This window comes from Capronia coronata (assembly GCF_000585585.1).
Source record: "Capronia coronata CBS 617.96 chromosome Unknown acBCG-supercont1.5, whole genome shotgun sequence".
NCBI classification, from domain to species: Eukaryota; Fungi; Ascomycota; class Eurotiomycetes; order Chaetothyriales; family Herpotrichiellaceae; genus Capronia; species Capronia coronata.
The window spans coordinates 2,562,915-2,586,611 of NW_006912897.1; the positions used below are offsets into that span (position 1 = coordinate 2,562,915).

Genomic DNA, 23,697 nt, shown 5'->3' on the forward strand with positions numbered 1-23,697 from the left:
AGTGTTTGTGATTGACGCACCTTCTCTACCGCATACGTCCTGCGCTGAGTGAGTCACTGCAGCCACATTTCAACTCTTCGAGCCAGTCACGAACGTGCCTTCCCAGCAAAGGGATTTTGCCAGGCCATGAATAAAATAAATTCATGCTAAAGTCAGATCTGGTTCACGTTCGTCTCACAACGACAATTCCAGTCCACCCTATCTGTCATTCACACTCTACGGGAAGTCTGACATTCTCTCCATACTCCTTCTCGTCTCTCTACTTGACTGCCGAAATCTTCCTACGCTCCAGCGGTCTGCCGCCATCATGGCGCAGGATCCACACCAGGTGGCTGAGCTTTGCAAAGCGCTGGAAGCTGCAAAGGGAAAAGGCAAAGGCGGCAAGAAGGGTGGCTTCTCTTGTAAGAAGACAACCTTTGCAGTTGAGGGGTCTTTAGGCATCACTGTTGATTCATGGCGTTTCAACGACTGGGACTACAAAAGGGACGACCTTCCCACCTACGCTCGCGGCCTCTTCACGACGACGAGGTCTGATGGAACCCCCGAAATTGCCGTTCGAGGCTACGACAAGTTCTTCAATGTCGAAGAAGTCCCCAGCACAAAATGGGAAAACATCGAGCGGGACACGATGGGGCCTTATGAGCTCAGTGTCAAAGAAAACGGATGCATCATCTTCATGTCTGGACTGGAAGATGGAACGCTACTGGTGTGCAGCAAGCATTCCACTGGTGCTCGTTCAGACGTTGCTCAGAGTCATGCCCTAGTGGGCGAGAAATGGATCAAGAGACACGTGGAGAGCGTGGGAAAGACCACTAGGGATCTGGCAAAGGCCTTAAGAGCGATGAACGTCACCGCCGTTGGCGAACTGTGCGATGATGAGTTTGAAGAACATGTGCTCGAGTACCCACCGGAACGGGCAGGTCTATATCTCCACGGCATGAACTTCAACCTTCCGGAATTCGTCACCCTGTCTGGGCCAGAAGTACATGAATTTGCTGACAATTGGGGCTTCAAGAAGGCCCAATATGTCATCATCCAGACTATTGAAGAGGTCAAAAGCTTTTTGGAGAGATGTGCCGAGACAGGTTCTTGGGAAGGTCGAGACACAGAAGGATTCGTCGTCCGATGCAAGAAGCGAGGTAGGGATCCAGCACACGCGGCTGACTGGTTCTTCAAGTACAAGTTTGAAGAGCCATATCTCATGTACCGACAATGGCGTGAGGCCACCAAAGCCATCATCGCCGGTAAGACACCGAAGATTAAAAAGCACAAGAACATCACGGAAGAGTACCTTCTCTACGCCCGCCGCCAATTGGCCAAGGACCCCAACTTGGGCAAAGCCTACAATCAAAACCACGGAATTATCAAGATGCGAGACGGCTTTCTTGCGGAGAAGGGCCAGAAAGGCTCGGACCTCATTGCGCAAGAGCGAGCTCAAGGGCATGGAATGGCAGAGGATGGTCCGGTTTCCAATGTGGTTCTCGTGCCTATTGCGACGATTGGCTGTGGCAAAACTACTGTTGCTACTGCCTTGGTAAAGCTCTTTGGCTTTGGACATGTTCAGAACGACAACATTGAGGGACAAAAGGGTCGGCCTCAGCGTTTCGTCGATGCCATCACTAAGGCTATGGCATCACACAAGGTGGTGATTGCTGACCGGAACAATCATCAAAAACGAGAACGCCAACAGCTCATTGACGACGTGAGTCAGGTGGTTCCAGAGGCTCGGTTTGTGGCCTTACATTATGTGCACGAACCCAAAGGTCAGCTGTTGAACGAGATCCGTCGAGTCACCCGTCAACGAGTGCTTGAACGCGGAGACAACCACCAAACTATTCGGGCGGGGAGCAAGAGCTCAAGCGAAATCATTGATATCATGGAAGGATTCCTGCATCGATTCCAGGGTTGTGATCCTAATGGTCCACCGGACTCTGACTTCGAAGAGGTGATCAACCTTGATGTTTGTGCTTCTTCGTTGGAGAACCTAGAGACAGTCGTTACGCATTTGTACAATGCATACCCTGGATTGCTGCCGGAGGAGATGCCAGGTGAACAGGACATGCAATCGGCGATCGACTATGCGCTAGGACGTGAAGTGCAAACCAAACACGACTTGTCTTTTGGAAAACCCTCACGGACAGAGAAGAAACAGACGAACAACACACCAAACAAGGCTGCAGAGAAGCCATTGACATTGGAACAGCTGATCGCCAAACTGGAATACTTCAGCCTACCCGTCTCTCCGACCACCATCAATTCCATCCTCTCTTCGATGTTCGACCAAGCCGATGCAGATGAAGCTCGTATGTATCGGATGCTGAAGCAGTCGCGGCGCATCCAGAGCGAATTCCATGTGACCTTGATTCATCGAGCGTCGACGCAACAACATCCTGACCTATGGCAGCTGTATACAGAGGAGTATCGAAAGTCCATTGCCACAGCTGACCTTCAGGACCGGAGCAAGCTGGCACCTAGCCTGGGGCCAGCACGCGTCAAGCTGGAGAGGCTGGTCTGGGATGACCGCATTATGGCGTTTGTGGTACGCATCTACCCTGCCGCGGGCGGACCTTTGTGGCCCAGTGCCAACCCGATTCCACATATCACGGTCGGCACAGCACGGCAAGACATCAAGCCAGTAGAAAGCAACAATCTTCTGGCTCGATGGGAAGCTGGAGACCGGAGTGCAGGTGTGATCCAAGACAAAGAAGTGCCAGGGGGAGTGATTCTTGATGGCAATGTCCAGCCGGTGTTTCAACGCAACTTTGCAGGAGGGAAGTAGTACTAATAAGGAAGAGGAGACATGGCGACGGAAGACCAGAACAGCTTCCTGCAGGCTGTAGAATTTTTCTCGCTGGAGAACGATAGACAAGGCATCATCAAAGCTGTATGCAGACCGTACTGTGCTGACGGAGGCGGCTGAGTGCCATCAAGATGAGGATGAAGCATTTGTGATTGGTGGGTTGCCATGAACGGTTGCCGTGGCAGCAGGAAGCGGAGGAAGGCGCGAAAAATGGCCCAAACATCGAACCCGGCGTGGTAATCTGGTGCTGTACTAGGTATCAGGGCTGTCGTACGAATCTTTAGGTACCATGAATGTTGTCGAGTCCAGCGATCTGAAGGAGGTAGCAGCAGCCTTAGGAACCACCAGGTACTACGTAATATCTAGGTACTTAGGTAGCTAGTAACATCCATGGATGACTGAAGTCACTGCAAAAAAAGAAACACCGATACATGATAGTTACAGGACTATTTGAGCTGTAACACCAGCAACCCGAGGACCTTGAGACATAGCACTCTCCACAACTACCATATGTACCTTGTATTTGTAGAGGTCCTCCTTCCATTATTTCCGTCCTACAGCGCCAGTGCATGCCTTACAAAAAGGCAACCTCATTTCTTCCACAGTAGTTTTCCGTGGGTAAGATTGCTTATTATTCATTCGAGCATGCGTGTAGCCAGACTCATTCTTAACTGATCGTGGGCTACTCCCTACCAGTAGTATACTAGTAGTCCTCCGACTGCCACATCCTGACCGTTGGAGTCTGGCCCAGGTTGCTGCAGTACCCGCGACCAGCTGACCGTCAGTAGTGGACTCGCTACGATCAATACCCAATACAGATACCGTAATCATACCTAACTCTGTACTGCGGGGCGGGTGCGCGACTCGTCTCGATCCGTTTAGTATTCCAAGTTTACCAATTAATCCGGGCGTCGAAGTCTGGTTGCCAAGGAAAAACAACAGGAAGCTCCACCGGCCCGTTTCGTTGTTGGTTGTTGGTTGGTGGCTGAATGGATTGACCAGTGCGGTGCCCGTGTGTGACAGACTGCACTTGACGCCCTTCTGCGCGGCACTACAACACGCCCTCTTCCTCTTCTCCAGCAACAACCAAACTGCAGTGCTACCAACTTGAATACTACCACCACAACCTCATCTTACACCTTTACTCATTTCCACTGCTGCCGTTCCGGGGCTTGTAGCTGAGCTTCTAGTTCATACCTCAGCTTCTACGTCCTTTGCACGACGACCTTCTCGTGACTCCGACCTTTGAAGCCGCGCCAGAGTCAACCGCAAGTTGGGCGCCCGCCATCACGTCCTCCCGCGTTTTTACGTGCCGCTCACGCAGAATCACGGGCACCAACAACGCGCCCCAGCAACCTCCTGTTTATTCCTTCACAACCACCACTGTCTTCCCCAACCAAACTGGCACCTCACCATCTGGGAGCTTTGCGGGAAACACTTTCTACCTTGTTAGCATCCTCGCATTCTCAAGGTACATCCACGTCCAGACACGTCCAGAGAGCTCGTGCGTCATTCCCAATCATGTTCGAATTCCTCAGAGAAATCATACTAACCGTGCCTGGTGTATAGCTCTCTTGACTTGTTCTCCTGCACCACCAAACACCTTCCACTGCTCTGTGGCCTCTCTCTTCTTCGGACAGACCGCCACAACGGCGTCAACTTCCAAAGATGCCTGTCGTAAGTGGTCCTTCATGTCCCATCCCCGTGTATTTCCCACGCGTCTTTGTCAACACATACTAACCGTGTCTCAGTCACGCACTCGGCAGCGAGTAGTTAACAATGAAAATGACGAGAACAACGCTCTTCAATCTACACGCTTGACTCGTGCCAAAGCCGCTGTCCTCTCCAATGCTCAAGATGCCTCGTTGGCAAAGAAACCGCTCCAGACGAAGAAGTCCACTACGAGTACACTGAATGGGACTCAGCGAAGACGTGCTTTGGGAGATGTCACCAACGCCGCCAAGGGCATCGAGGTAGTCCAAGAAGGGAAGAAGGCAGTGGGCGCCAAAGCTGGGCTCCAATCCAAGGTCGCACAACCTACCACAGGCGGTGTGCAGAAGCTGTCGAGGACAAACTCATCAAGAGCTGCATTGGGAGTCAAGGATAACAACGTGAAGCCGAAAGCTGGCTCGGACGTGAAGAAGCCTGGCAGTGGTTCGGGGGTTTTGGGAAATGCTCACAAGAGACGAACTCAAGCCGCGACCTCCACCGTCCCCTCGTCGAAAGACGCGACCCCAGACCTTGAGGAGCCACCGCGCAAAAAGCCGTGTCCTGAGGAAGGCGTCGAGGAAACTCAGGCTGAAGAGACATACGACATCGTTGCCGACCTCGACGCAGAAGACATTGATGATCCGTCCATGTGCGCCGAATATGTCCGCGAGATCTTCGACTACTACTATGCTTTGGAGGAGGTGACACAGCCCAATCCCAACTACATGGACCACCAGGACGACCTCGAATGGAAGATGCGAGGTATCCTTGTCGACTGGCTCATTGAGGTGCACACTCGATTTCGGTTGCTGCCCGAGACGCTGTTCCTTGCCGTCAACATCGTCGATAGGTTCTTGTCCCAGAAGGTTGTTCCCCTGGACAAACTCCAACTGGTCGGCATCACCGCCATGTTCATTGCCTCCAAGTACGAAGAGGTCCTCTCCCCACACGTTGGCAATTTTGTCCATGTCGCCGACGATGGCTTCACCGTCGAAGAAGTCCTCAGTGCCGAACGATACACCTTGTCCACCCTGAAGTATGATTTGAGTTATCCCAACCCAATGAACTTTTTGAGACGCATCTCAAAGGCCGACAACTACGACATTCAGACCCGAACTCTGGGAAAGTATCTGATGGAGATCAGCCTCGTCGACCATCGCTTCCTGGAATATAAGCAGAGCCACATTGCTGCCGCTGCCATGTATCTCGCTCGCATGATACTTGAACGTGGTGGATGGGTATGTGTTGACCCACCTTGCCGTAGTGACAGATACTGACCTCAACAGGATGCAACTCTTACCAAGTTTGCCGGCTACAGTGAAGAAGAGATCTTGCCTGTCTTCGACCTGATGGTCGATTATCTCGTCGCTCCTGTCGCCCACGAGGCTCTGTTTAAGAAATACGCTAGCAAGAAGTTTCTCAAGGGTGAGCTTTGGTTGGTGTCTTCTCATTTGAACAAAGCTAATACAATCGCAGCGTCAATCATGGCGAGGAAATGGGCCAAGGATTATGGTGCCAGCCATCAAACCGATGGGGTATCACTCTCCGGCGTCAAGGTTGTACAATAGTTGGTGTTCTGTGATGGTACCTCGCATCCAACCCTGCAGGGCCACCGACGAGCAGAAGATTTCAGGCTTCGACATTACTTCTGGAAAGTTTGTCCTTGGTGGGACCCGGCCGAGCTGCCTTCCAGAAACAACATGACACATATTCTCGACCATCACCCCCATCCACCAATCAACTTCACGACTGAAAATGATATCCAAACAAATTAGCATCAACATCATTAAAACACATTGATACACTGGCCAGGCCTCTATCCTCTATTCGAGTACAGCCAAACAATCACGACTGGGCTCAGCTGGGTCACTGGCCTTCTTGCTCTTCAAGTGATCTACTCGGGCCACGGGACTACCGACAGCAAAGTCATCAATTCTCCTTGTCATTCTCTTGGGAAGCCACGGATCTCTGTTTTTATTGCCCACCATTGCAACGGCGTTAAGGGAAGTGGGTGAATGCATTGTCTACCCCGGGACGGCAAGCGGAACACCGACAGACAGACACGGCGAAAATGGGCGTCATGTGGGATTCGGGGTACTGGGAGAGTTGACATTTCTCTTTTTCTTTTCTTTCTTTTCTGGTTTGGTCTATGCGATGAAAACTGTTTGACTTGAACTGCTGCACGCTGGGTTGTGTTGTGATTATGCCGGGAGCAGAAAAGCAGTTCACACCACATGCTTGGGACGGGGCCAGACGAATGAGCTCTTTGGATTGCGAGCGATGGGTGTCGGTGCCGGTGCGATACGCTGCCCTGAGGGTGCTGGTCAGGGTGAGGGCCATTGCATTGATGGAATCATCCTTCGACTGTTGTACCTGGTTTAGCCGTCTCGACGGCACCTATTACTCATCAATGTCAGTTTAGTCTATCCGCCATTGAAGCTAGTCCTGGAAATACACAATTTGCTATGATAATGGGTGCCCGCTGCCAGCGCATAACGAGAGAGAATGTGTCTATTCGGTTACGTGACTATCCACTGCATTAGCTTTCCGCCTGCCAGTGAACATTGGGCCTGCCTGTGTGAGTCGACCAAGATGCGGGTAGACAGATCAAGGCCGAGCAACAATTCCAGGATTGAAGATGCATTGAGTGGATATCCTGTCTACCCAATGCGTCGATCAGCGTATTACCCTGTATCCCCGCGGGATAGCGTCTTTCACGTTAGAATATGACACAGGCGAGCTTTGATCTATTTTGAAATCGATGTCTGCATCTACATCGTCCCTTCCCGTTCGTCCAGTTCCTTTCTGATGAAATGCCTTGCCGTACCGTATCATGCCGTAGCTGATCTATCCTGCTCTTGGTGTGCCGCATTGCATGTAGTTGTGTCATCCTATCATCGTAGGCTGAAAGGAGAAGAGCAGAGGGGAATGAGCGGAAAAGAAGGAGATTTGATGTCCCCGGAGAGTTTTGTGGGACATCAGACCTTCCATGCCCCCTTCCTGTCACCCCGGTGGCCATTCCCCAGCACATCGGGCGTCTCACCAAACGTCGCCTCCCACTCCTCCCTCACACATTGTCGCATATCTTCCACCAGAAAAGCAGAGTCATGGTAATCCAAGTCATCACGCCTGCCACGGCCGAAAAGGATGGCAGTCCGTTGCCACCCCTCAGGCGGCGGATTTGGAGGATACTTCCTATTCCGCGGGGTCTGGGTCTGGCTCGACGACGATTGTTGAGGGAGAGGAGGAACATAATTCAACGGCGGGCGTGGGACGATGTGGAAATGCACGTGCGGGACGACCTGGGCTGCGCCGGGCCCGTTGTTCTGGACGATATTATAGTCGGCCTGGTGGTGCGGAATGTCAGGCATGACGGCCCTGACCACGGCGCGAGCAAGCAGCGGTAGCACGCGGCCAATCTCGCCAGACTCGTCGGGAGTCAGGTCGCCCACTTTGACACGGTGCTTTCGTGGGGCCACGAGCACGTGGCCCCGGGTCAGGGGCATGATGTCGAGAAATGCAATGACATGCTCGGACGAGAAGAGCACGAACGATGGCGGATCGAGTTTGTCGGGGGCCAGTGCCATGGGAGGATCTTGCTCGAGCCCGTTGTCCGTTGCCACGGCTGTACGCGGAGAGGCCACGAGCGGCGAGATGGGATGGTATGTCCTGGATATCATGCAAAAGGGGCATTGTGGCGAGTAGTCGTGGCTTTGGGGACCCGGTGTCGTGGCTGAAGAATGGGATGTTTCGGGGACCAGGGAGGGATGTGGATTGTCCGCCATCGTGCTTGATAGAGAATGAATGAATGGACTGCAGTAGCAGTGGGCAGAAGAGAGGGTGTTGATGTTTGGGTGGTAGGTGAGACGGGAGACGGGAGACGGCCTTGCGGGGGAATGTGGACAGAACTCTTTGGAGGGTCGATGGAGGGGGTCAGACTCAATATTGTATGCCTGATATCTGGATCTATTTGGTGACGCGAAGTCCCTAGGACCACTATGCGTTTATATTGGATGAGACTTATGTTATACTCGTAGTATGAGTATGCGAAGTATAAAGTAGGTAACTAGGAGGAAAAGAGAGTCTAAGATACATAAGGTAGTCAACTTAAGTACGTCCTAGGTACTATAAGTGAGTCTGCTACCGCGGAGCAGATAGTCCAGACATGCAACCAGCCAATCAGCCAGGCGCGGCCCTTGATGTCTCCTTGATGTCTCGTTCTGCTTTCGATAGATACTACCTAGGTACCTAGGTAGGTAGGTATCCTACCTCGAACACTGGCCTTTGTTTGTTGCTCTTGGTCCCTGTGATTCCTTGATTCCTGTGGTTCTACAGCTATGTACGCTTAGAGCGTCTTTAGGTGGGAGACTGTTCCTTGGAACCATATTCCGTCAGATTGAATATCCAACGACAGCGCTCTTCCATCTCTAGGGCTTCACCATTCAAGTAAAATTCCCCATGGCTGGCTGCTTAGGGCCGGGTCCGACGCTTCAAGGCTGAAGAGGGCTATACACCATTACTAAACAGTTACACGAGCATGTATGGATGGCAACGTAAGTCAGTTAACCTCGAGCACGGCTGCAAGTAACACGCGATATTTCAGAACGCAAAGCAGAGAGAGCGTGATAATCAAGAGCGTCAATCACTGGCGCCTACAGAACGAACGAGATGTCTTGCTACGATTCCAACAGCGGACGCCATTCCTACGACCATTACTCGATGAGGTTCGAGATGCATCAGCTTTTCAGGCGAATGTCCTGAGATATCTCGATGACGACCTGTTGAACGCGTCAAACACCAAGCGGCTGACATCTTTCGAGGTCAAATACGTTGCCAAGAGGATCTTGGGGGGACTGAAGGTATTGCATAACGACGGATTCGTCCACACCGGTCAGTATTTTCTTTTGCTCTACGACTTCAAACTCGCCAAATTCCTAAGTGTTTGCCAGATATCAAACCCAGCAACGTCTTATTCAACTATAAAGACGGGTCGAATCGATTCGGAGATGTCCAGCTTGCCGATTTCGAAAGCGCGGTTCACAAAGATACATCTCACGCCCAGAATGGCGAACCGATCGGGACCCCAATGTTCAGGAGTCCTGAAGCACATTTGCAGATGAGATGGGATACCGCGACCGATATTTGGTCTTTTGGTGCATTGGTAAGTCCTGTCTTATGCTGCGTTGTCGGATACTCAGAGTTGACACGTGCGACGCATACAGCTCATCAGTCTTCTCTACGGCGAGGGATTCCATATCTTCAAACCGAATGTCCCCCCTGAACATGATGACTACGACTACGAAATCCTTTTGAAATACAACCGGATATTTGGGCCGTTTCCAGTATCATATGAGGAGATCGCAGATCAAGATCGACTGGCAGTCCTTGTATTCCTTACACAAAACAGTCCGCCGGAGACTCTGAAACCCTTTAATCTCACGACTGCACGAGAGATCTGCGAGGAAGATAAAGAATTCGTGCTCAAGATCATGAAACTCGATCCCAGAGATCGACCAACGGCGAGTGAACTCCTGGAGGATCAATGGTTTCGAGATGAATGATCTGCTAGAAAAGTCTTGCTATGGCTTGCTTCTCTCATCTCCGAAACTGGAATTCATCGTGTCCAGTTGTCGCTGGTCCGGCATGATAATCGAGGCTAAGGCAGCATGGAGAGAGGGAACGTTTTCATACATGCCCAGGTATGTAGCCATCTTGAGTCATCAGAGGGCCTAAGAGCTTTACAAGACGGCATTGTTCTCCAAAGATAAAACACTCTCAGCCATCATCCCTCTGAATCTGTTAAGCCCCAGGGATTCACCACAAACTATTGTCCAAAGCTATTATGGTCTCCTTGTCCCAGGTGCGTAGTTTGGTACTCGATTCTCACTTGCTTGGGAAGTGTACACTTTTGCCTTCTCCCCTGTCGTTGAAACAAACCCCAGTGTAATGATCACGAGGATCGTCGCTCTTATGTTCGCCTTCTCTATGTCATTCGGTATCAGGACCCTGGGTCACATCGCTTTCTGTTCTTTCTGTCACTATACCTTTGACAAACTTCTTTTGTTCCAGCTGGTATCAAATGCAATGAACCTTGGACGGCTTTCCATAAAGTCGGGTCCATTGGTAAGGGCAACAGATTGTGGTCTAGTCCAGTTTGAGGTTTGCGTGGCCACCGAAATGGGAATGTTATCGGTTCCCTTTGTCACCGTCCCGACAGGGACTTTCTGAAGGATTCGATTGAAGGACATATTTGAAAAGGGTGAACCAGAAAGAAGAGTTGAGATAGGTGTGTATGGGTGATTGCCTGGAATATACAGCTGTGCTATCAAAGCTGGATTGTAAATCACTTTTCGGGGTGTAAAAAGGGGGTTTGTATCAACCGACATTCCTATTACGAGAAAGCATGCAGAGCCAGCGCGAAATGGGAGGGCCGGAGACTCTGGCTTTGGAAACAGCAAGTAGGATCCTTGATCTTGATACTGGCCAGTGTTAGTCCGGTACAGCCACCAGAAATGTTCAGTCGCACAGTGGTCAACACCGCCGCAACTCTCATGGCACGCGCCTACCGCTACCCTTGGCCGATTGTATGAAACGTGGCACCTTGGGAAACGAGCTCCACCTCATGCCTTTCGTGTCTCACGATGATAGGGCATTTTGTAGCAACTAAGGGCTTGCATCAGGGATTCTCGTCATGCTGTCCATCCTGTCGCGTATAAACACGAGTGCATTCACTTTGTCCAAGATGCGATCGCTCATAACTTGGCGTTGTTATACCATTTCAGTTCGCTGGAATCGGATTGGAGGAAGCTACTCCCTCCCTCCCGGTGGGTGACGTGCCGAAGCCGCCCCAGACTTAGCCTGTTCCTGGGGGCGCAATTGTCTGCTTTTCTTTTTGGGTTACGAACATCAAGACAAGACACTGGTGCAAAGCCAGGAGTATTGTTCCGTCTAAGCAATAATTGTGCATTAAGCGTTGCGCGGGCCTGGACAAGCCTTCGAGCCCTTTTCGTGACCAGATATGGCTCAGAATATGGCCGTCTAACACAATGGTGCACACGGAAACTTGGGATCAAGCCCTTATGTCCTATATCTAGCGAGCTCGTAGGCCCCCTCTCCCTCCCCCTTCCTGCGTCAATTTACCAGTAGAGTGTGGTTGCTGCTGCTGCTGTTGGTAACGCATGGCTGACTGACCCGTGTACGTTTCAGGGTCCAGACTCCAGAGGACGGCCAATGACCTTCCCTGGTTGCTTCTGCTGCGTTGTTAATACTCGTCCACTTATCCCTGCATGCCTGGTTCTGCAGAATCTGTGCACTAGCAGCGGCACATCCAGGACAAAGGAAACTCACTGTCACGTACATATTGGGATGCTGAATAGCTCTGTGTTGGCCTCATGGTGAACAAATAGTCGAGACAACCAGAGGTGATTGAAGAAGATAGGGGTTCTGTGATTAACTGTCACCCGTATCGACTCAACCTTGTTGGAACGTTCGGCTGAAATCTGCCCTTCAAGTTTGATATGGCAACATATCGAACATCTATGTCATCCGACCAGACCCAAGAGACGTGCCTAAATCTGTGGTACCTTAGGCTTCCAGGTATGTCTTCTCAAGGTCTCCCTAGCCCCCTATACTAAGGTAGTAGTTAGCCTAGGTACTAGTACTAGCAATGATCAGCAGGGACTAACTCCGAGATGCGCGGGAGCGGGAGTCTTACTACTAGTATTACCTAGTATAGTACTAGTACTACTAGTACCTAACAAGCAACACCAAGCTTTCCCCCAAAGCTTAAGCCCCACAATGGTTTTCCGAGTTCAAGTTCCTCACTGCAGGTTGAGTTACTCTGTATATCAACAACTCAAACTCAACATGGATGTGAACTCATCCCGTTCATCATCTTGCCGTGTTGACGAACGAACCGAAATGCTCAATCAGCCCAAAAGAAAGATAGGTCGCTGGGTGCTATGTCACGACTCTCGAATGATCAGTCCAGCCTAACGATGGCGGCTCCTCTTATGCAAGTATCTCTTCCGCGTTTTCCGGCGCAGTGGCCTGCCTCTGTGCTGGGGCCTCCCGAATCGCTTGTCCTTTTTCTTTTGACATGTCGCTTATGTGATACCCGTCTCCAGCAATCATCATGGTGCCTTTCACGCGCTTGTGTTTTTCTCCGCGCCATCCGCTAGATCCGAGATCTTGACCCCGATGCCAGAAGGGAAAATGACAATGCTAACATTCTAACCATGTTTGTCAACCGAAGCAATCCTCCTTGCGCCATATTTGCAGGCAGGATGATGAGCTGAAATTTTGAAGCAAAGATGCGGCGAAGGACGCGTGGGGCGTTCTTGAATCTTCTCCTCTTCATTGGCGCTTTGTCCTTCATCTTCTACCTGAACGGCACGGGCAGCGGTGGTGGTGGGAGTGGTAGTAGTCGACCAGCTGAAAACTCCTTTGCATGGTCCACCATCCGCTACCGGTCCACCTCCACTACCCTCCCCGAGGCTCGTGGCATCTGTCCGAGCCTTGCAGCGGATCAACATGGCCACCGCGCCTCGAAACCAGCACTGGTCGTGGCCCGCGTCACCGCCGATGGCGATACCAAGTGGCTAGATGCACTGAAAGACAAATATCATTTATGCGTATACACTGCCGACAAGCCGCTCGACAAGAAGTCGACATACCTGCAGGTGCCGGCCAACCGGGGCCATGAGGCCATGGCCTACCTCACGTTCCTCATCGATAACTACGCGCACCTGCCGGCGGCCGGGGCGGTCTTTATCCACGGCTCGCGCTGGGCATGGCACAACGACATGCCCGACTACGACAACGCCGCCGCGCTGGCGGCACTCAACGTCTCAGCGGCGCTCGCGCCCACAGGCTACCACAACCTCCGCTGCGACTGGAGCGCCAGCACATGCCCGACTTCTTCGACGTCCGAACAGGTTGTCGCCCAGGGCAGCCTGAGCAATTCGATCCGCGCCATGCTCGAGCCGTGGAACCAGCGCGTGGTCTCTGACGCAGCCCTCCCGCATGCCCTCGCGACCCTGTTCGGCGGCAACGACTACTCTTCTTCCGCTTCCAACGCTGCAAGGGTCCTGCTCGCCCGCAATGACGCCGTCCGCTCTCAGTGTTGCGCGCAGTTTGTTGTTTCCCGCGAACGTATCTGGCAGCATTCTCGCGACGAGTATGTCGCCCTGCGCCAGTGGCTGTTGGACGGCAGTGATGCCGACACGGAAGGTGGTGGTGAAGGAGGAAGCCACCCAGCCTCCAACAACATTGGAGCCGCAGCGCCTGCCGACGACCGCATCGCAGGCCGCATCCTGTCGTATCTGTGGCACATCCTGTTCATACGCCCATGCAATGACTCGGCTGAAGGTTCATCATGCGCTGGTGATGATGGCCTCCTTGACCTCGACCGACTCAACACTCTGGCCTGTCCATCCGCCGCCGAGTGTTACTGTCGCTTGTACGGCCGTTGTAATCTGCAAGGCTGCACCTCTCCTGGCAGTTGCCAAGGCCAGTACATGGTGCCGCCTCACTTTCGGCTGCCAGACGACTGGGCGGCCACGCATTTATGACACGAGAAGAGCAGAGAGTACTGCCTTATTGCAAAAGGGAAACGATCATGACCATCTGCGATATGTCTTGCTTTGGATTAGAGCGTTTCGAGAACGAGCAATGAAGAGAATGACTTTCGATGCCTCCTCGGATGAATTTTGTACGCCAAGATCGTCATCGTAGACCATCACATCATCTTTGACATACTCCAGACCCGTCTGTCTCAGCCCTCCATATGGTTTCTTTACACCATTTGACAATCACAATCACCCCTGTCAGCGTCGCGAATGACGAGGGTGTTCAAGACGAGTGAGGATAAGTATTGGCTTAAAGCGGCGGCGTCAATATGGATGTCCACGTGACCATCCCGTGAAATTTACCTCTTTTTACCCGCCGATTTCTCTGTAGCGGACTGATAAAACGTATCGAGATATGCCACCGGCGTGAATAGACTAGAAGTCACGGCTTCACCTCAACTTAAAGGGTTCCCGACCTAGAATTTGGATCATAACAGCACGAAAGACTTTCCATAGTCTGTGTCCACAGATAGAGCCGACTCTCGTCTCGACTGGCCATCTGTCTTGACACCTAACCCTAATCCATCAATGGCCTCATTGTAGGGCTGTATCACTCCAGGTCTTTCCACGGCTGAGATGGACTACCTCGTCCGCTTCGCGCAGGCGCACGAAAGGTTCCGCCGGCCGGAACTCGAAGCGCTGGCCGACCTGGCCCGGCTGCCGTGCGAGATTGTGTCTTATGCCGAGAACACGCCGTTTTGTATTGTCTGGTTTCCAACTCTACAAAATCCAGGCAATGCCAACGACACCGACGATATGTCAGGTCTAGATAGGAGGGAGACTGTCGAGCAGGCCGTCCGCGATTTCGAGAGCCGCGCCATCCTCTCCAAATGCATCTACGAGATCTGGGGCCAAGGGGCGGACTACGAGGAATTAGACCGCGACGTCACGCAGCGGAGTCGCCATCTCTGGGACCTGTACAAGCACCATTCGTTCAAGTTCTCCATTGACTGCTACGGGAGCTCGCAGGACGCGGAACAGCAGCGCCGCACGATCGACCGGTTCAAATATCTCGGTCTGCTCGGCAAGATCAGGATGAAGGACCCCCAGGTCGAGTTTGCCGTGCTGGAAGAGTGGCTGCCGATGACTGCGGCTGGTCGTGCAGCAGATATGACGGCGGCCCATGCGTCAAAAGATGGCACTGTGCCCGTAGATCGAGTGGCGGGCACAAGTCTCAGGAGAGTCTTTCTGGCTCGCAAGATCGGTGATTCGCAGCGTTGGCTGAGAGAGAAACACGATCTGAAAAAACGGCCGTACATCTCGACCACGTCCATGGATGCCGAACTCGCGCTGGTGACGGCGAACATGGCCCTGGCTAGTCCCGGAAAGATGTTTCTGGACCCGTTCGTCGGCACGGGAGGGTTCATGGTGGCGGCGGCGGAATTGGGCGCCGTGGTGATGGGGTCGGACATCGATGGCCGCAGTTATCGCGGCAAGGGGGCCGGGCTGGAGAAAGGCGTGGGCGCAAATTTCAAGAAATATGGGCTTGAACATCTTTTCGTTGACTGCATGTGTTCCGATCTGACCAATACCCCCTTCCGCAGGTCTGCGAGAGGGCAGAAACCAAGTTCGCAGAACGTCAGGTGGTTGGATGGCATTGTTTGCGATCCTCCCTACGGCGTGAGGGAGGGCTTGAAGGTCTTGGGGACGAGGACGAGAAGAGCGGTTCTGCTCGCATCCAACGCCGACGGGGATGATTTGGCTGCTGCTGCTGCAGACACGCCGCGGGAAATCCTGGTTGACGGCATCCCGGCGCACAAGTTGCCCGGATACATTGCGCCCAAGAAACCATATTCCTTCTCTCGCATGCTGGATGACATCCTCGACTTCGCCGCGGCTACGTTGGTCGACGGTGGCCGGCTTGCGTTCTGGATGCCGAGTGCCAATGAAAACGACCTCGGCGAGGAAGAGGTGACTGTCATCCCGACGCACCCGCATCTGCTGCTGAAGCACGAATGCGTACAGCGCTTCAATAAGTGGAGTCGGAGGTTGTTGGTTTATGAGAGGCTTCCGGGACACTTGGATTCCAAGGTCGAGATTGACGAGCTCGACGGCGGTCAAGCAGTCGGGGACCGTACGGCTCAGACGGCGGATGAGCTGAACCCTTTCCGGAAGAGATATTTCCAGCCGGTCGTGGACAACAAGAATGGAAGCTAACAAATAGTTGGCTCTTTTCGTGATCTCTTCCCGTCATCAGCTCTCGTGCCAACCAGTATATTGCGCGCTGTCCACCGGGGACCTGTCTCGTTGTCGTAGGCTTTTTGATGTCTGTTTAAAGTTCGACACACTGCTCAAGCCTCGACCTTGAGTTTTTCGATCCCGGCCACTGCATCGTCGCCGTCCAGATCGTCCTCATCGATCTTCCCAACCAGACCTCTCTCCCAGAGTTGTCTGCCCGTCAATTTCTTCTCTTCGACCTTCACCCCTCTCTTTTTCTTCTCTTCCGCCTCTTCTTCCTCTCTCTGCTTCCGTTCCTTCTCCTCCATTTCCTTCCGGAATTTCTCTCTCCACTCCAGAAACCGCTCCCTCGTGACCAAGGTTCCGTGGAATTTTCGGTTCTCTTCCTCCTCTTTCTTGCGCACCTCAACCTCCTTGACCTCCTCCGCTTGTCGAAGTCGGTCTGAGATCAACACCTCAGCTGCCTCTTTCAACGTCGTCACCAATGTGTAGACCATGGCCATGCCGAGAGAATCCTCGATCGTAGGCTGTAGCGCGTCCAGTAACTGAGGCTTGTCCACCGATATATCGAATTGCGGATGTTTGGGTGCGTTCGGAGGAGCCGTGATGTCCAGATGGGGCGCGACATCTGGATAGGCTTCGGGATAGGTGACGTTGAGCACGATGGTAGGAGGGTCGCTGGCCTCGGCGCTCCCGTCGTCGGGAACATCGAGCGTTATTGATATCCGGAACGAGTTGTCTGAGACATCTGCGTTACGGAGACGTTAGTCTGTGTACTGGCCTGCCAGCGATTGCAATTGCAATGGCGTATGTGCGAACCTGTGATTTCGTCTGGGAAAATGGAGTCGAGAACTTCTCGTTCTTCGTTTTGTTCTTCCAGTCCCATGTTTGAGGTACTTTTCTTGTGCAGTGGATGTTGGGAGGCTCAAACGGAAGGTGTGATACGGTCCAATACGCGGAGGGAATCGGGCTTGCAAAAGAAATGGATAGATGATATATGGTGATTGTCGCAGTGTTCAATGACTAGGGAATGTGATCGGTTGGTCGTCTACCGAATATAAACCGATCTCCCGAAATGGACTAGACTGGTATCTCTTCTTCCTCGTCTTGCTCTCTTGATGTTCCGAATGCTCTCTACTACATATTGTACCGTGTATGGGGGTCTTGCACTCGTAAGAGACGAGATCCGTCTGTGAGACCTCCATGAAACAGGTGATAAAATGGATGGACTATCTGGGTAGGTACCTGTATGTAAGATGTGGTATTGGCATTGGGCTGACCCGAACAAGTTCCTTTCACTGCCACCTACTAGAACGTCAAATTCGAGATTCAGATATCATGTGTAAACACCTTCATCACGGAGAAGGAAATAACTATTTCGTGGTTGTTGCGTGAATTATTGCGTAAGTAGAAGAACCGAATATGCCTAGAGTCCATCACTTGCTCTGTTCGCTTTCAATTTCAACTTTTGCCTCTGACGGGTGCGGTCCTTCAGGTTGGTCGTCTCCCTTTTCGGCGGATTGAGCATGTCCTTTGTGTCCTTCCTTTGCAGTCAGGGGAGACAACTCTTGGTCCTCGTTCCCTGTTTCACTGCCGGTATCTGCATCGTCTCCATCTTCCGTCCCGCTTCCGCTCATGCTTTCACTCTCTTCCATGTCATCATCCACGTCGTCGTCATCGTCAGCATCATCATCACCATCTTCTTCTTCATCGTCATCTGTTCCAGCGTCGCTCTCTCTGGCGGCCGCGCCCTCTCCAGATACAGATACATCCTTCTGCTCCTCCATTATTTCTCCAGTGATACTTGCTGCTTGATCCGCTCTGGACGGCTCGTCCGTTGCGACTGTGGATTCGTTTGCAGGGACGTCCTCTCCAAGGTAGTCCGGGACTTCACCCGTGGTCAAATCCATGTCTGCAGCCTGCTCTGTGATCAGTCTCTGGGTGCCGGCTTTATTTGCGGCGACCTCTATCTCTGGAATGCCGAGAGCTCGAGTCGCGGTGACTTTCTCGCCGGCGGACTGGTCTTTGAGCACTTCATTCTCCGAACTGTCGTCAACAGCCTGATCTGCCACCACTCCCTTCTCAGTGCTGTCTACAGTAGTAATGGTCACGGCTGGCGGCGACTCGACTGCTTCAAGCTCCTTCTCAGGGCTGCCATTGGTGTTCAATACAACCGACAAGCTTTCCGCAGTGGGTACTTGCAACTGTGACTTCTGTATCACAATACCAGGGAAGGCCGGGGTGAACCAAGGCTTTTTGGATCTGTCAATGGCGCAAACCCGAGGAAACAAAACCATTACCGCCTCGTCGGTCTCAAAGGCTTCAGAAGCGACCGTGGCGAGTTCCATGTCATCCCCGCCGGGGAGGAAATGTACTGACCTCCAATCCCATCCCGTACGGGCGACGGTGGTGGTGACTTCGTAATGGCTCTCGCATCGTTGCAAGGACTCCCAGGCATTTGCTGCTTCGGTAAGCACCTGCTCAAGATCTGCTTTGAGTTGAAGAAGAATGTCCGAAGACAGTAAGTTCTGAAGTGGTTCTGCCGCTTCTTCAACGGCCTCTTTCACTCGTGCTGCTTTGATTATGTTCTTGTGACCACCTTCTTCGCAGAGGGCAAGGAGAGTTCTTCTCAAGTGTGTTTTTCTCTCCGTGTCATTCATGGTAGCAAGCATCCGTCGTAACTCGTCCTCGTCCTCGAAGAGATATGTAGGGCTGAGGATGTGCTCTTTCATGGATTTTGCCAACAGAGCCATGACGAGCATTGTCCGTGTTCGTTTCGCAGAAGGGTTGTTCGACGGTTCAATTGGTATTGCGGTGATATTGGGGATTCTCTCCTCCAAGTCCAACCAGTACATGACGTTCCACTCTGTAAGAATCTACCTACTGATCAGCCACGAGACATTAGATGAGATGAACCTCTTACATCATCGCCGAGGTCTTGCTCCATTGTACGCTTCACGATCTGGAAGCATGAATCCCAAATGTCTTGGACCTTCTTGTCGCTATCTAAAGTCAGCGATAGGGACTGCGATGAATTCACATGAGAGCAGCACTGACACATCGTTCGCTTCATCTCGAGTCAGGTCGGCCAGAAATCTAGAAGGAGGCGGAGACGGCGGGGAGTGCACTTCTGTATCATGTAGCGTGTGAACAGTTCGTTCGTCATCATCAAGTTGCTCTCGCGTACCTGTCTGAACGTTCACTGCCCCTTGAGGTTGTGCAAGAATGACTGCATGATTATCTGCAATCTCAGCAGCACTTTGTTTCTCCTTCAATGCTTTGAGGACCTCTCGGACGCGTGTCAGCTCGGCTTTGAGTTTAGAGATCTCGGTGTCTCGTTGTTCGACCTCCTGACGGTAGATGCCGAGAAAGATCTGGGCCGATTTCCGGAAGTTGTCGATGCTGGTAGGTTCTGCTCCAGAAGACGAGCCTGCTCCATCCGTGTCGTCAATATCGTGGAAAGGAGGCTGTAGTCCGTCCACGGCCACTGATTGGTGGGTAAGAACCAGATCCTCCATGGCTTCCGCTTTCGTCTTGAGCAGTGCCAGCGGCTTATAGTGCACTATTATTAGCTGATCAGAGATTGAAACGGCTGCGTTGGGGATACGCTGCCAGGGTGAGGTTCGAAGGAGGAGATGGCACCCTGAGTAAGAGAGGTTGGAAAGGCGTGCGACGAGAAGAGCAACGGCTACGCATACCGTGAAGAATCACCACAATTGTTGCATTGACTCTTGGCTCAGTTACGGCCCGGGCAGAAGCTCAAGCTGTGGGTGACGAAGGAGACAGGACGTTCTTTTACCTTTACTCACCGGAGGGGAGCCAGATATTTTCTCTCCCATCGATAAGTGTGCACCACGGTCAGGCCGCAGAGTACTTTGCCTCTCATTGTCAGATGTCCGGGATGGTCAAAGGCGCGGCGTAGTGCTAAATAAACGAGAGACTTTGGATGCAAACGGTGTTGCGTTGGACATGGCGTATCCTAGATGATGCGTCAAAAACAGCACATAATGACACCTATCATCCTTCGAAGCTGTTGAAGCTATCAGCCATGCCACGAATCTCATGCGGTTCTTGAACATGTGAAGAGCCGGGGGTTCGTTCCCCACAAGTTTGTCTTCATGAGATGGTCATTGTACAAGACATCATGCGAGCGCAGAATAAATGGCAGTGTTCGTGTATCATCCAACCTACCGAGGGGTCGATAGAGTAATTGCGCACAATGTCCACGCAGCTCTGCTCGGCTGGCAGAAGAGATGGCCACTCCGTGTCCATCTTCCATTGGCTGTAACGAGGGAGAGAGAGTGCGAATGTCGCGCCTCACTGTGGAAGAACCACAAAGTGCTCACCAACTTATCTGGCATTGCATTTCGGGCAGCAACGACGAAGGAGTGTGGTTCAACACGTCAGGTTTGAACGTTGGCGTGCTTGTTATGCTTGTTCCTGCACTGATTGGATACTTCGGTGACGGAAGCACGAACATATGTTCATACAGTTGTGGACTGCAACATTGTCATGTTCCGATACATCGCCTGTGCCTCTCTCTAGGCATGCACTTTTGGCAGCGGAGGGAGAGTAATAAGGCGGGACAAGCGATGTATGCGGAGAACCCACGTACATGTCTCCCTCCTTTTCGAGTCGCCAGTAGACTTTGGCTTGCCTTCTCCTTGTCAGGTTTTTCCAGCAATATTGTCATGATCTAGGATAATATGGGCAACCCCTTAGCATCCATGATGAACCAAAGGCTATTTGAGTTGGCTAATACTCACATCCTTCCGGATCAGTTAGCCTAGTAAGCGATTTCCTTGCCTCCTCGCGAGAGCATAGACACTGAATCCTCGTCTCCGATCGAATGGCATATCTTCTTGTCTCAATCGGACAAGCGCCGTCATTATTTGGGGCATCTGGAAATGAAGGGCTGCTCTGTTCGAGTTGCTGAACTAGAGTTCATACAAGCTTCAGGCAGACGTGATCCAGATCCGGAATCCAAACAGGCACGGCTTGGCGGCAGGAGCACCCAGAGGTATAAATACTTCGAGATTTCCCATCCTTCCCTCCTCCTCTTCCTTTTCCTTCTCCTGAGCACTGTGAGTAGTCATGTACTGCACTGGGAACCTGCACGAGGTTCACTCCTTTGCTTCAGCTATGCAAGAGGCGGGGAGCGTCTGTTGGCGACCCCTTGCCCTTGTTTTGGCTTATCGTTGCCTTCCTGGCGACTAAGTTAATCCTAACCCAAGTTCGACGCTCAGTCGTACTCCGCTCCATCTATGTCTCAGAAATGATGGGCTGGCCAGTCACCAGAACAATGGGCAGCCTGAAGTCTGTTGCAACAGGAATCGGACAGACTTCAAGGTGAAGCCTGCGAAATGACAGTGAGGGCACGAGGATTCCTTCGATTCATGACACAAAGGACCCTGTTGTTCTGTTGGCGCTCACGCTAGACTGTCAACCTGCCCGTTCGCCTACGTCTGCCGCATCACTCGGCTCTGATTGAAGTCACAATCTCGCCGTTTTCCATGTGATAGCATACTGCGCAGGATGTTTGCTCCCTACATGCCGACACTCTCTACTCGCAGTGCCTGAAAGCAGACGGCTGTCCTTCATTTGGCTTTCACTCTTGCATCCTACCAAGATTTCAGACACAGGATGGAGTTTGAACAGCAGCAAACCTAGGTATGTCTAAGGCTGCTTGGTAAACGCACTCTTCTCACTTCGAGGCAACAGAGTTACAAACGTGCAACACTATCCTAAAGCTCCGTTGCGGGAGAAGGCCCTGCAAGCTGCGCTTCACCATATCCTCGCCCACGGTTTGCAGCCAAATTCACCAATTGGTCGGTAGAAGACACTTCATTGTTATACCAATGGTACTTCCTCTTACCGAGGGCTACACGGGGTGACTGCTTAACCCATGGTCAAATGCCTTATAGATGTGTTGGAGTCCGTCCAAAAGTATCGGCACCAAGAGTGTACTCTCCTCCGTTGTATGAGCCTCCAGGCTGCCATGTGGTGGATCGATTCTGGGCTGGTATCAGACCGAAGTCGGCAACGATATCATGAGTCCCATCCTACTCAACACAAATGGTATTCAACGAAAGAGTCCTGGAGTCAAGCATATGAACAACAAGAGATATGATAGTCGTAATGATTCATGACCGCACCTGAAATTCATTACTACGAAGCCTCTTGAACAGTGATTGCAGTCAGTTCGCTCCTCCCGTTTGCCTTGACGACTAAGCACCTTTATCACCTTATGATTGACACGAGAAGGCACTCAAGCCAACGCAGACAAAATGCCCGAGACAACCAAGGATGTGTAGCAACTCTATAAAATTCCTGCATTCGCTTCATCTTCAGGGTACCATTCCATATTCGCAGCCTGTTCATGAGAGCATCGCATCAAGAAACCAGCCACTGATCAGAACAAGAGACTACGGAGAACCTATAGTCCCTTTCCAACCGCTCAGGGCACCCTGGGAATCGAATGGGAAACCGTTCATCACGACAATCTGACCCCGGAGACATTCGAACAAGCTACTATATCTCGCCTTCCGGCTCCGAGGAAAGGGTTCACATCACTAGATCACGGTCCCTACCCCGTCCACAGAGAAGAAACACTCGACGCTCCCGTCACCTTCGCCAGCGGCGCTCACCTAATCCCGCCACTTTCCTCGAGCAAGTCCTCGACGACGGCCCGAGCCCACAGTTGCGACGCTTTCTCGCCGCTACCGAGAACTATCCTCAAGGGCCTCGACGCGACGGGCGGCTTCCCGAGATCATATATACTGAACACGTTAACGGAGTACTGGACCAAAACCGAAAACGCAACCGAGGACGGACCAGCCACCGGCACCGCCTCCTCTTTGGCAGACGTTCAAATAGACCCTCCGACGACGCCGACGAGACACGAGAATATATCGATACAAGCATCACCATGCGAGGAGTAAGTCCATCCACCCGTGGTCTCCGTTCAGGAGACACATACTTCGATCGTCCGGACTCCACAGGGTACCGACCAATGCGGGTTCACAATCCAACGCGAGATCTCGACCCAAGTGCCCCGGGCCGAGGAATGTACGAGCAACGAGAGCCACAAGGACAGCCCAGGACACGCGGAGGCTATCGTGACTTTTGGATGTGGGAGCCCCCAATGGCGGGCAACAACAACAACAACAGCAGCGAAGACGGTGATGGATATACACCGACATTTGGCTCAGGGCCCAGTCCCGGTCCCGGAGAACCTCCTTTCGCGCCTCCTCGACCAGACAATGTCTTCTTCCCTCGCGGTCCATACCCATGGGATCCGCAGTGGCCTCCTGCCTAGGGACCAGGCGGTGCTGCTGGCATGATGTCTGGCCGTCCTCAGCCTTATCTTCGCGATCCGTA

At 52.3% G+C, this 23,697-nt stretch overlaps 9 protein-coding genes across 9 annotated transcripts; 6 read left to right on the top strand and 3 right to left on the bottom strand.

The window, feature by feature from the left end:
• Positions 1–307: 307 nt before the first annotated feature.
• Positions 308–2,779, top strand: A1O1_06607 (uncharacterized protein; the record flags this gene model as incomplete). Its single annotated transcript, XM_007727485.1, has 1 exon — positions 308–2,779. One exon carries the CDS (start codon positions 308–310, stop codon positions 2,777–2,779), a length of 2,472 nt encoding a protein of 823 aa, XP_007725675.1.
• A 1,712-nt stretch (positions 2,780–4,491) lies between these two features.
• On the top strand, positions 4,492–6,078 carry A1O1_06608 (G2/mitotic-specific cyclin 1/2; the record flags this gene model as incomplete). The annotated part of the gene is made up of 3 exons (XM_007727486.1): positions 4,492–5,748; positions 5,797–5,935; positions 5,987–6,078. 3 exons carry the CDS (start codon positions 4,492–4,494, stop codon positions 6,076–6,078), a joined length of 1,488 nt encoding a protein of 495 aa, XP_007725676.1.
• A 1,410-nt stretch (positions 6,079–7,488) lies between these two features.
• A1O1_06609 (uncharacterized protein) lies at positions 7,489–8,295 on the bottom strand (the record flags this gene model as incomplete). The annotated part of the gene is made up of 1 exon (XM_007727487.1): positions 7,489–8,295. One exon carries the CDS (start codon positions 8,293–8,295, stop codon positions 7,489–7,491), a length of 807 nt encoding a protein of 268 aa, XP_007725677.1.
• Positions 8,296–9,051: 756 nt separating this feature from the next.
• On the top strand, positions 9,052–10,071 carry A1O1_06610 (STE/STE20 protein kinase; the record flags this gene model as incomplete). The annotated part of the gene is made up of 3 exons (XM_007727488.1): positions 9,052–9,400; positions 9,460–9,671; positions 9,733–10,071. The coding sequence occupies 3 exons, from the start codon at positions 9,052–9,054 to the stop codon at positions 10,069–10,071; spliced, it is 900 nt and encodes a 299-aa protein (XP_007725678.1).
• A 2,751-nt stretch (positions 10,072–12,822) lies between these two features.
• On the top strand, positions 12,823–14,082 carry A1O1_06611 (uncharacterized protein; the record flags this gene model as incomplete). Its single annotated transcript, XM_007727489.1, has 1 exon — positions 12,823–14,082. One exon carries the CDS (start codon positions 12,823–12,825, stop codon positions 14,080–14,082), a length of 1,260 nt encoding a protein of 419 aa, XP_007725679.1.
• Positions 14,083–14,715: 633 nt separating this feature from the next.
• On the top strand, positions 14,716–16,296 carry A1O1_06612 (uncharacterized protein; the record flags this gene model as incomplete). Its single annotated transcript, XM_007727490.1, has 1 exon — positions 14,716–16,296. The coding sequence occupies one exon, from the start codon at positions 14,716–14,718 to the stop codon at positions 16,294–16,296; it is 1,581 nt and encodes a 526-aa protein (XP_007725680.1).
• A 134-nt stretch (positions 16,297–16,430) lies between these two features.
• On the bottom strand, positions 16,431–17,203 carry A1O1_06613 (uncharacterized protein; the record flags this gene model as incomplete). The annotated part of the gene is made up of 2 exons (XM_007727491.1): positions 16,431–17,065; positions 17,137–17,203. The coding sequence occupies 2 exons, from the start codon at positions 17,201–17,203 to the stop codon at positions 16,431–16,433; spliced, it is 702 nt and encodes a 233-aa protein (XP_007725681.1).
• A 550-nt stretch (positions 17,204–17,753) lies between these two features.
• A1O1_06614 (uncharacterized protein) lies at positions 17,754–19,835 on the bottom strand (the record flags this gene model as incomplete). Its single annotated transcript, XM_007727492.1, has 3 exons — positions 17,754–19,193; positions 19,241–19,319; positions 19,375–19,835. 3 exons carry the CDS (start codon positions 19,833–19,835, stop codon positions 17,754–17,756), a joined length of 1,980 nt encoding a protein of 659 aa, XP_007725682.1.
• A 2,960-nt stretch (positions 19,836–22,795) lies between these two features.
• On the top strand, positions 22,796–23,386 carry A1O1_06615 (uncharacterized protein; the record flags this gene model as incomplete). Its single annotated transcript, XM_007727493.1, has 1 exon — positions 22,796–23,386. A coding segment is annotated over one exon (591 nt), but the record flags the coding sequence as incomplete, so codon positions are not given.
• Between the last annotated feature and the right edge of the window lie 311 nt (positions 23,387–23,697).